General features: G+C 40.4%; 1 protein-coding gene across 1 annotated transcript in view; it reads right to left on the bottom strand.

The window, feature by feature from the left end:
* Nucleotides 1–130: 130 nt before the first annotated feature.
* The window catches only part of clxn (calaxin), a 52,335-nt gene continuing 39,860 nt past the window's right edge, over nucleotides 131–12,605 (bottom strand). Inside the window, exons 5-6 of the mRNA XM_073024637.1 lie at nucleotides 8,749–8,853; nucleotides 131–507 (exon numbers count right to left, since the gene is read on the bottom strand). Coding sequence (XP_072880738.1) covers nucleotides 457–507; nucleotides 8,749–8,853 — 156 coding nt within the window. The 3' untranslated portion in view covers nucleotides 131–456. The remainder of the gene's footprint in view (nucleotides 508–8,748; nucleotides 8,854–12,605) is intronic.

Here is a 12,605-nt window from a genome sequence, read left to right as displayed (position 1 = left end):
ATCTCAAGCAATCGTGAATGCCCTACAAGTATTGTACAATATCTTTGAAACTGTTTCTAAATTGGTCCTTCCCATCACAGACCTTTGAATTTTACTTCATCAGTATTTTTTTTAAGAGTAAAAAAATTAATAACCGGCAGCACACATTTATTTTGTGATCTTCAGCACTTGTTTCTAACCTAATCATACAGATAGATTTGTGAAGTTGTTTACTAGGATTATTCATATTTCTGTACCATTCATTTATCTAATTAATGTAAAGGTGACAGCTCATCATGTCAGTTATGACAGGAAGAAAATCTTACACAGCTGATAAGTAGAGAAAATCACTTAACCAATTTCACAAAGTCCAGTCCATCACATTACTTTGTGCTTGAACAACTGGTAATAAATGGTGAGTTCGTTTAACCATCAGAAACACAATGTGGGAGACATCTGAAGAAGGATCAACATCAATTAGTCATCCTTGGATTTCTTAAAGGACTGTTTCTCAAAATCGAGTGCACTCTACATGAAAAGATAAGTATATTATTGAATATGGCATTACACTGATGCAAAAAGATAATGCTTGACATTTCTCCATTTCCACCTCTAAGACATCACTTTTTAATTAACGAATTTTAATCTACGTAAAGAAATAAATGACATGGATGATAGATTTTTATTGTATTTTACCTAAAACTTTCTCTTCCTCCTCCACTCACTCATGAATCTCATGGCCTCACTTGTCCCCAAGATACAAATAACAAGATATGGAGGAAGAAATAGACCATTTTGCCCATTGAGTCCTCGCCACCATTTCATCATGCTGATCCATTGTCCCTATCAATGCCAATCTCCTGCCTTCTCCCTATATCCTTTCATGCCCTGACCAATCAAGAATCTTATCAACCTCTGCCTTCCACAATGAATTCCACAGATTCACCTCTCCGGCTAAAGAAATTCCTCCTGATATCCATTCTAAAAGGATGACCTTCTATTCTGAGGCTGTGTCCTCTGATCCTAGACTCACCCACCATAGGAAATATCCTCTCCACATTCACCCTATTGAGGTCTTTCAACATTCAATAAATTTCAATGAGGTCACCCCTCATTCTTCTGAATTCCAGTGAGTAGAGGCCGGAGCCATCAAACGCTCCTCACATGACAAGCCTTTCAATCCAGGAATAATTTTTGTGAAACTCCTTTGAACCCTCTCCACTGCCAACACATCCTTTCTTAGATAAGGGGGCCCAAAACTTCTCACAGTACTCCCAAGTGAGGTCTCACCAGTGCTTTATAAAGCCTCAAAATTACATCTTTGCATCTATATTCTAGTTCTTTCAAAATGAATGCTAACATTGCATTTGCCTTCCTCACTACTGGCTCAACCTGCAAACTAACCTTTAAGGAATCCTGTACGAGGACTCCCAAGTCCCGTTCCACCTCAGAGTTTTTAATTTTCTCTCCATTTAGAAAACAGTCTACACTTTAATTTCTTCCAAAGTACATAACCATACACTCCACAACACTGTGTTCCACCTGCCACTTCTTTGCCCATTCTCATCATCTGTCTAAATCCTTCTGTAGCTTTTCCTACTTCCTCAAAACTACCTGTCCCTTCACCTATCATCTGCAAACTTGGCCACAAAGCTCCAGTCATCCAAATCATTGAAATATAACATAAAAAGCAGTCCCTACACAGACCACTGTGGACACCACTAGTCACCAACAGCCTACCTTTATTCCCACTCTTTGCCTCCTGCCAATCAGCCACTGGTTTATCCATGCTAGAGTCTTTCCTGTAACACCATAAGTTCTTTACTTGTTAAGCAGCCTCATGTGTTGGCACCTTGTCAAAGGCCTTCTGAAAATCCAAATGCACAACATTGAGCAACTCTCCTTGGTCTATTCTGCTTGTTATTTCATCAAAGAATTCTAAGAAATTTGCTAGGCAAGATTTTCCCTTGATGAAACCATCCTGACTTTGGCCTATTTTATCATGTGTTTCCAAGTACACCAAAACCACATCCTAAACCATCAACTCCCAACATCTTCCCAAACACTGATGTCAGGCTAACTGGCCTATAATTTTCTTTCTTCTACCTCTCTCCCTTCTTGGAGTGACATTTGCAATTTTCAATTCCTCCACAACCATGCTATAATTAATTGATTCTTGAAAGATCATTGCTAATTCTTCCACAGTCCCTTCAACCACCTCTTTCAGAACCCTATTGTGTATACTATCTGGTCCAGATGACATCTACCTTAAGACTTTTCAGTTTCTCAAGAACCTTCTCCCTAGTAATGGCAACTTCACACACTTCACGACCCCTGACATTCTCAAACCACTGACATGCTGCTAGTGTCTTCCTTAGTGAAGACTCATGCAAAATATTTATTCAGTTCATCTGAAATTTCCTTGTCCCCAATTACTACCTCTCTAGCATCGTTTTCCAGTAGTCCAATATCTACTCTCACCTCTCTTTTATACTTTATATATCTGAAGAAACTTTTGGTATCATCTTTAATATTATTGGCTAGCTCACCTTTGGATTTCATCTCTTCCTTCTTCATGACTTTTAAGTTGCTTCCGTTGGTTTTTAAAAGCTTCCCAATCCTCTAATTTCCCATTAATTTTTGGTCTATCATATACCCTCTCTTTGTCTTTTATGGTGACTTTGACTTCTCTTGTGAGCTATGGTTGTGTAATCCTGCTTTCAGAATATTTCTTCCACTTTGGGATGTATATCTCCTGCACCTTCCGAATTGCTCCCAGAAATTCCAGCCACAAATGCTCTGCCATCATCCTTGCCAGTATTTTGGCCTATCAATTTTGGCCAACTCCTCTTTCATGCCTCTGTAATTCTCTTTACTCCACTGTAATACAAACACATCTGACTTTAGCTTCTCCTTTTCAAATTTCAGGGTGAATTTGATCATATTATGATCACTCTGCTAAGGATTCCTTTACCTTAAGCTCTCTAATCAATTGCTGTTCATTGCACAACATCCAATCCAGAATAAAGGATCCCTTAGTGGGCTCAACCATGAGCTGTTCTAAAAAGCTATCTCATAAACATTCTAGAAATTTCCCCTCTTGGGATCCAGCACCAACCTGATTTTCCCAATCTACCTGCATATTGAAATACCCCACTACTATGGTAGCATTTTCCTTTTGACATGCATTTTCTATCTCCCATTGTAATTTGTAATTTACTTCTGTTTGAGGGTCTTTATATAACTCCCATCAGGGTCTTTTTACCACTGAAGTTCCTTCGCTCTAACCACAATGATTCAATACCTTCTGATCTATGTTACCTCTTTCTAATGATTTGATTTCATTTTTTATCAACAAGCACACAACCCATTCTGCCTATCTGTCAGTTCTTTCAATTCTTTGTGTATCTCTGGATGTTAAGCTCTCAGCTATAATCATCTTCCAGCAACGATTCAGTGATGCCCATAATGTCTTACATGCCAATCTGTAACTGAGCTACAAGTTCCTCTACCTTATTCCATATACTGCGCACATTCAAATATAACACCTTCAAATATATTACATTGCAACTTAACCTGTTGATTACAATTTTGCCATATCATCAGCCTCTCATTGCTAGCAGTCCCACTGTACACTGCCTCTGTATGTAAACCAACTACCTCATCTTCAGCACTATTACTCCAGTTCCCATCCCCTGCCAAATTAGCTTAAGCCCTTCTGAACAACACTAGCAAACCTGCTCACAAGGGTATTTGTCCCCCTTGGGTTCAGGTGGAATCCATCCCTTTTGTACAGTTTGTACCTTCCCCAGAAGAGATCCTAATGATCCATAAATCTGTACCCCTGCCTCCTACACCAGTTCCTCAGCCATGCATTCATCTGCCCAATCATCCTATTCTTACTCTCACTGGCATGTAGCAAGGGTAGCAGTCCAGAAATTAGTACCTTGAAGGTCCTGTTATTCAGCTTTCCACCGAGATCCCTAAAACCTCTCTTCAGGACCACCTCACCTCTCCTACCTAACAAGATTGACTTTTGACAAGGTTCTGAATGGTAGACTAGAAAGTTTGTTCACATGCAATCCAGGGCAAGCTAGCCAGTTGGAGTGAAAATGAGCTTGGTGGAAGGAGCATGAGGGAGGGTTATTATTCAGAGTGGCAGTCTGAGACCAACCATACAGGTGCTGGGTTCACTCTAAAATGTCATCTACATTAACAATTGTTATTCAGTCTGGATGCTTGAGACCAGTCATACAGAGATTGGTGTTGGATCCACTCTTGACTAATCTATATTAATAATTTGGATGATGATGTTCTTAACATGGTTAAAAAGTTTGCAGATGACAGGACAGGTAGGCAGGGTGGTGAAGGAGGCATATAAGATGCTAGCCTCTATTAACACACAAAATGCTGGAGGAACTCAGCACATCAAGGCAGCATCTATGGAGGAGAATAAACAGTTGATGTTTTAAGCTGAATCCCTTCTTAATGAGTAGTCTCCCTCCCTCCCTAGATGCTCCTTGACCTACTGAATTCCTCCAGCATTTAGTGTGTGTATTGCTCAAGATTTCCAGCACCTGCAGATCTTGTGTTTCACCATGTCATGTTGCAACTGTGTAAACTGTGCAAGTAATTAATGAGAAATTATTGGATTATTATGCACAGTTCTGGTCTCCTAGCTATAGCAACAACAGAGACAATAACTGGAGTATTGCACACAGTTCTGGTCTCCAGGCTATAGGAAGAATGTCATTAAGCTAGAAGAAGAGCAGAAAAGATCCATAATGATGCTGCTTGTACTGGAGAACTTGAATTACAAGAAGAAACTAAATAGGCTGGGATGTTTTAGGAGGCTGGACTTCAACATTGATAAGAATCCTGCCATTAACCCAGTACTTTGTCTTTAAATCTGACCTTCCAAAGTGTGTCACTTCACACTTTCCTGGATTGAATCCCATCTACCAATTCACAGCCCAATTTTGCATTTCATCAATATCCTGCTGTAACCTACAACAATCTTCTACACAATTCCTTAATACACTTGGTAAAACACCCTTCTACTTTCTCATCCAAGTCATTTATAAAAAGCGTGAAGAGCCGGGGGTCCCAGAACAGATCCCTGTGGAATACCACTGGTCACCAATCTCCAGGCAGAATACACTCCATCCACAACTACCCTTTGCTTCCTATAGGCAAGACAGTTCTGTATCCAGGTTCCCAAGATCTCTTGCCTCCTGACTTTCTGAATGAGCCTACCAAAGGAAACCTTATCAAGCACCTTCCTAAAATCCATATACACCACATCCATTGATCTATCTTTTTCAATGAGCTTTGTCACATTCTCAAAGAATTCAATCAGACCCAGATGCTCATAAATCTTGCTTCTAAACCCTCTCCAATAATTTGCCCACCACTGATGTAAGACACACTGGTCTATAATTCCCAGGATTATACCAGCTCCCTTTCTTCAACAACATTATAACATTCTCCAATCCTCTGGCACTATTCCTGTGGCAAGTGAGGATTCAAAGATCATCACCTAAGGTGTAGTATTCTCTTCCCTTGCTTCCTGTAGCAACCCGAGGTATATCCCTGCCAACACAGATGCCTTGTGCAGGAAGGCACAGAGTCGAATGTACTTCCTAAGAAGGTTGGCATCATTCAATGTCTGCAGTGAGATGCTGAAAATGTTCTATAGGTCAGTTGTGGAGAGCGCCCTCTTCTTTGTGGTGGCGTGTTGGGGAGGAAGCATTAAGAAGAGGGACGCCTCACGTCTTAATAAGCTGGTAAGGAAGGCGGGCTCTGTCGTGGGCAAAGTACTGGAGAGTTTAACATCGGTAGCTGAGCGAAGGGCGCTGAGTAGGTTACGGTCAATTATGGATAACTCTGAACATCCTCTACATAGCACCATCCAGAGACAGAGAAGCAGTTTCAGTGACAGGTTACTATCGATGCAATGCTCCTCAGACAGGATGAAGAGGTCAATACTCCCCAATGCCATTAGGCTTTACAATTCTACCTCCAGGACTTAAGAACTTTTTTTTAAAAGCTATTAACGCTTTTTGAGACGGTGTTTTAGATGCATATCATATTTTTTTATGCATATCTATCTATCTATCTATCCCATCTAGCACCGGTAATGTATCCTAATGATTTTCAAAAGCTCAAGTACATCCTCTTTCTTAACCTTGATTACGTTCCCAAAAATTAGCCTGTTCTATATTGACGTCATATTTATCAATGCATAAATGACACTTAGACAAGTACATGGATAGGAAAGGTTTAGAGCTTCATGGCCAAATGCAGGCAAATGGGACTAGTATGGATGGATATCTTGATTGGCTATGGATGAATTGGACTGTGAGGTCTGTTTCAATGCTATGACCCAACTTAAAACTATTCCACCAAATAGTTGATCACCTAATGCAGGATCTTATTACAAACATTGACTATCCCCTCACCTCCACCGATGCTTCTTTACCCACTGAGTTCTTGCAGCAGTTTATCTCTCTCACTACCAATCACCTAACATAACTTTCCAATTTCTCTTATTATGCAACTTTCAAACAAGCTTTGCCATGCAATACTTCTGCCCCCACCCAACCTCCTGCCTTTGTGATTGTGTAACAAACCCACCAATTTCAGGACATGCCCTCTTCTCACTGGTACCATCTGAGAGGAGATACTGCATCTATAAATGTCTGGACCCAGAAGAAATGAGATAAATGGATTGAACTAAGGCTCTGGAGTGAAGACGGATGAGAGGTGACTTGTTAGAAGTATGCACAATGATAACAAGCGACTTTTTCCCAGGGCGGAAATGGGTAATATGAGAGAACATAATTTAAGGTGTTTGGAGGAAAGTATAAGAGGGATGTCAGAGGCTTTTTTTTTAAAACACAGGCAGTAATGGATGTGTGGAACAAACTGCCAAGAGTATGGTAGAGGACATCAAAGACCTCTTAGATGAGCACATGGATGAAAGAAAAATGGAGGGATATGTGGGAAGGAAGAGTTAGATTGATCTTAGAGTAGGTTAAAAGGTTGGTACCTTTTAACATAGGCCTAAGGGTTTGTACTGTGCTGTCATGTTCTATGTTCTAGGAGGGGCACCAGACAGAGCTGACTGGCAGCTGAAGAGATGAGAAAGGGTGAGAAGAGAACCATTACAGGGAAGTGGAAAAAAAGAAAAGAGAGATTTTCAGCATCTGCAAAATTTCTTGTGTTTATTATTTGCTGCACCACTTCAAGGTATGTCAACCCCGTAAAAGATTAAATCTTCTCTTCGTTGGGAGTTCAGTGAGATCTCTGGAATCTCTGCTACCCTCCAACTCTTCAACCATGTGCTCACCCAGTCACCTATCACCTGCCAGCTTGTACTCCTTCCCTTGCCTCCACCTTCTTATTCCGGCTTCTGCCCCTTTCCCTTCCAGTCCTGATGAAAGGTTACAGCTCAAAACATCAACTCTCTATGCCTCTCATAGATGCTACCTCTACCTGACTTGCTGTGTTCCTCCAGCACTTTGTGTGCATTGCTCATCGTTACATTGTTGTTACTAAGATATAGAAGCATCTGCATTAACTTCTAATCCAGCAATTCCATCGGTATATTTTAATGATCAATCTTTAGCCTAGCACAAATCTCATTTAAATATGGTAAAATCCAGTGAAAAAAGCCCAAAAGACATTTAATAATAATGCTGATGAAACGTCTCCTGTGATGAAAAACCATTTCCTCGTACAAGTGTAACAATGATATTCCATGCCTTATGTAATGCCCTGGTTAAGATTTCTACTGCTATGCTGTGAGGTATTTTTATTTTACTAGTTTTCTGCAAAAGCAGTGTGTTATGTCCTGTTAGTAAGAGTGTTTTGGCTTTGACTAAAGATAAGAAGCCATATTATCCAACTTAAGAATGTTGTGTCAGCCTATCAAGATTGTCTTGGTATTTAGCTTTCTGCTCAGTGGGATGGCATGGAACATTCAAGACGGCTAGGCGGGATGAGATTTCTGAAGGACAGTAGTCTAGCTTGGGGTCTTTTGGCAGGAACTATGGAATGGAGCACAAGGGAAGACGCAGAATGCCACTCTAAGGAGAGACACTGTTGTAAGAAGTGCTTTGTGCAGACAAGTGGTTCTAAGGAAGAAGTGGTAATACACCTGAGTTAACCAGTTTGTTTGAGATGGTCTTCAAGGGAAGTTCAAACTGTGATGGTGTCTTTCATGCAGAATGTGGGTTCAGTGCGTGAGTAAAGCGCTACACGCAACTACTCCAGAAATTAGCTCCAATGTTTACGTTCATGTTTAGACTGGTTTAATTGTAATGGCCCCTTTTGTTTACTTTTCTTTCCCTGTTAACTGTTGGATAAAGTTGAAAAATTGGTAAATATACTCTCCTTAGAACTCTATGCTGGTGTGCGATCTGCCATTTCTTAGCAAATGATAACTTTACACAGGGCAGTATTTACACAGCATTCGCTTCAATCGATGTACCTTAATCAAAACATCCCAACTTTCCTGTTTGGTTGAACCCCAAATCATACCAACCCTAGATGTATATAGCTAATGAAAGGTGTCCTTCTCAACACTGAGTCATGGCTGTTTGCAGTTAGTTACTGAGCTAACCTTGTATATGCATCCAGTGAGCGGGTTATACTTATGTATTCCTATATTTGATAACATTTCCAAACATATTGGAAACAGAGCAATAATGCATTATATTTAACAATCTAAGAAATAAATTTAAATCGGTGTCTCAAATACCCTACCTTTGGATCTGGGAGACAGGGTCCAAAAGCTTCTAGTAAGAGGTTTTCATCTTTGACTGCCTTCTCAAAGTCTGCATACGAAACTTTGTTATCATGATCATAGTCCTAGTAATAAAAGGAGACATTTTACAATAAATTGTCATTACATGGTCTTACATAGAACAACTGGATAATACTGTAAATTCCCACTTTGTTCATCTCAGCTTTATAATCAGTCTAGATTATTCACCCTCTTTTAACAAAATACTTTAGGCAGTTAGATGTAGTTCAGGTTGATAGGTTCTTCATTAGTCAGGGTGTCAAAGGTTACAGGGGGAAGGCAGGAGAATGGGGCTGAGGGGATAATAGATCAGCCATGATAGAATGAAGATGCAGACTCGATGGGCCAAATGGTCTAATTTTGCTCCTCTGTCTTATGACACAAATTTGTGATGTACAAAGAGCATATGTGCAGTTGCTACTGGAAATAGAAAGTTAACTGGAGTAGTGAAGAGAAAATGTTTTAAGGAGAAGATTGAGAAAGAAGAGTTTAAGACAGAATTCCTGAATAAGGTACACGATAACTCTGTGCATGTAAAGCAAAATAATGGGAACCCCTTTAACAACTGTAGACTCCTCCACCAGGGCAAACATCCCTGTAGTCATTCTGTTCAAGCCCTGTAAGAATTCTGTACATTTCATTCTTCTAAACACAGCAAGAAATCAGGCCTGGTGAACTAGATGTTCCCTTGTATGACAAATCATCCATCCTAAATAGTGCCCAATCTTAGATAGATAGATAGATAGATAGATACTTTATTCATCCCCATGGGGAAATTCAACTTTTTTCCAATGTCCCATACACTTGCTGTAGCAAAACTAATTACATACAATACTTAACTCAGTAAAAAAAATATGATATGCATCTAAATCACCGTCTCAAAAAGCATTAATAGCTTTTAAAAAGTTCTTAAGTCCTGGAGGTAGAATTGTAAAGCCTAATGGCATTGGGGAGTATTGACCTCTTCATCCTGTCTGAGGAGCATTGCATTGATAGTAACCTGTCACTGAAACTGCTTCTCTGTCTCTGGATGGTGCTATGTAGAGGATGTTCAGAGTTATCCATAATTGACCGTAGCCTACTCAGCGCCCTTCGCTCAGCTACCGATGTTAAACTCTCCAGTCCTTTGCCCACGACAGAGCCCGCCTTCCTTACCAGCTTATTAAGACGTGAGGCGTCCCTCTTCTTAATGCTTCCTCCCCAACACGCCACCACAAAGAAGAGGGCGCTCTCCACAACTGACCTATAGAACATCTTCAGCATCTCACTGCAGACATTGAATGACGCCAACCTTCTTAGGAAGTACATTCGACTCTGTGCCTTCCTGCACAAGGCATCTGTGTTGGCAGTCCAGTCAAGCTTCTCATCTAACTGTACTCCCAGATACTTGTAGGTCTTAACCTGCTCCACACGTTCTCCATTAATGATCACTGGCTCCATATGAGGCCTAGACCTCCTAAAGTCCACCACCATCTCCTTGGTCTTGGTGATATTGCAATTGATATTGATATCTTTGCTGCACTTCATCTATGAAATATAAACCACACTGCCAAGAAGATCACCACGGTCTCTCTCCTGCTCATTTATGATATTTACCAAAACCACTATAGAAGAAGGACTTGTTGAAGATCCCTACCACCTATCCTACAATCTCTTTTACCCACTATATCAGGAAGGAGATGCAGGAGCATCAGGACTAGGACTGCCAGACTGGGTAAGAGCTCCTTCCCTCAGGCTGTAAGACTAATGAATACCCTGCCACCATCGAGGTCTCATCAATAGGACAGCAAGCTGCTTACTGCATTAGACCATAAGACCAGAAGGTACAGGAGCAGATTTAGACCATTTGGCCCATTGTGCCAGCTCTGCCATTTCATCATGGCTTATCCATTTTTCCTCTCTGCCCCAATCTCCTGTCTTCACCCCATATCTCTTCATGTCCTGATCAATCAAGAATCTATCAATGTCTGCCTTAAATATACATAAACACTTGGCCTCCACAGCTACCTGTGGTAATGAATTCCAAGATTCACTACTCTCTGGTTAAAGAAATTCCTCTTCATCTCTGTTCTAAAAGGTCACCCCTCCATTCTGAGGCTGTGCCCTCTGGTCCTGGACTCTCCCACTATAGGAATCATCCTCCCTTCATCTACTCTATCAAGGCCTTTCATCGTTTGATAGGTTACAGTTAGGTCACCCCTCATTCTTCCGAATTCTAGTGAATATATGCCCAGAGGCAATAAAAGCACTTCATATGAAAAACCGCTCATCCTGGTAACATTTTCATGAACTTCTGTTGAATCCTCTCCAGTGTCACCACATCCTTTCTAAGATAAGGGGCCCAAACCTGCTCACAATACTCCAACTGAGGCCTCACGAGTGGTTTATAAAGCCTCAACATTATATCCTTGCTTTTATATTCTAGTCCTCTTGAAATGAATACAAGCAGTGCATTTGCCTTCCTCACCATAGACTCAACCTGCAAATTAACCTTTAGGGAATTCTGCACAATTACTCCCAAATCCCTTTGTGCCTCAGATTATTTTAATTTTCTCTCCATTTAGGAAATAGTTTATCCATTTATTTCTTCTACCAAAGTGTATGACCATATATGTCCCGACACTGTATTCCATTGCACTTTTTTGCCCATTCTCCTAAACTGCCTAAAGTCCTTCTGCAGACTCTTTACTTCTTCAAAACTATCTGCCCTTCCACCTATCCTTGTATTGTCTGCAAAAATAGCAATAAAGCTATTGATTATATCATCCAAGTCATTGACATATAACATTAAAAAGTGGTCCCAGCACTGACAACCAACCAGAAATGGCTCCATTTATTCCTATCTTTGCCTCCTGCCAATCAGCCACTGCTTTATCCATGCTAGAATCTTTCCTGTAACACCATCAGCTTATAACTTGTTAGGTAGCCTCATGTGTGGCACCTTATAAAAGGCCTTCTGAAAATCCAAGTGCACAATGTCCACATACTCTCCTTTGTCTATCGTGCTTGTTATTTCTTCAAAGAATTCAAACAGATTCATTAGCCAAGATTTTCTCTTGAGGGAACTATGCTAACTAAAGCCTATTTTATCATGTGACTCCAAGTACCCCAAAACCATATCCTTAGCAATTGACTCCAACATCTTCCCAACCACTGAGGTAAGACCAACTGGCCTATAATTTCCTTTCTTCTACTTCCTCCCTTCTTGAAGAGTAGAATGACATTTGCAATTTTCCCGTCCTCCAGAACGATTGCAGAATCTAATGATTTTTGAAAGATCATTACTAATGCCTCCTCAATCTCTTCAGCCACCTCTTTCAGAACCTTGGGGTGTACACCGTCTGGTCCAGGAGACTTATTTACCATCAGACATTTCTGCTTCCCAATAACCTCCTCCCTAGTAATGATAACTTTACACATTTCTGACCCCTGACACTCTTGAACTTCCACTATACTGCTTGTGTCTTCCACAGTGAAGACTGATACAAAATACTTAAATCAGTTTATCTACCATTTCCTTGTCCCCCATTACTGCCTTTCCAGCATCATTTTCCAGTGGTCCAATATCCGCTTGCACCTCTCTTTTACACTTTGTATATCTGATGAAACTTTTGATATTCTCTTTAATATTATTGGCCAACTTACTTTCAATCCCATTTTTTCCTTCTTAATGACATTTTTACTTGCCTTAAGTGGGTTTTTAAAAGCTTCCCAATCTTTGAACTTCCCCCTAATTTTTGCTCTATTATATGCCTTGTCTTTGGCTTTTACGTTGGCTTTGACTTCTCTTTAGTCATAGTTGTGTCATCTTCCCTTA

This window comes from Hemitrygon akajei, chromosome 20, assembly GCF_048418815.1.
Source record: "Hemitrygon akajei chromosome 20, sHemAka1.3, whole genome shotgun sequence".
Taxonomy (NCBI): domain Eukaryota; kingdom Metazoa; phylum Chordata; class Chondrichthyes; order Myliobatiformes; family Dasyatidae; genus Hemitrygon; species Hemitrygon akajei.
The sequence above is the reverse complement of the archived record's forward strand: the minus strand, read 5'-3'. Positions and strand labels throughout refer to the sequence as shown.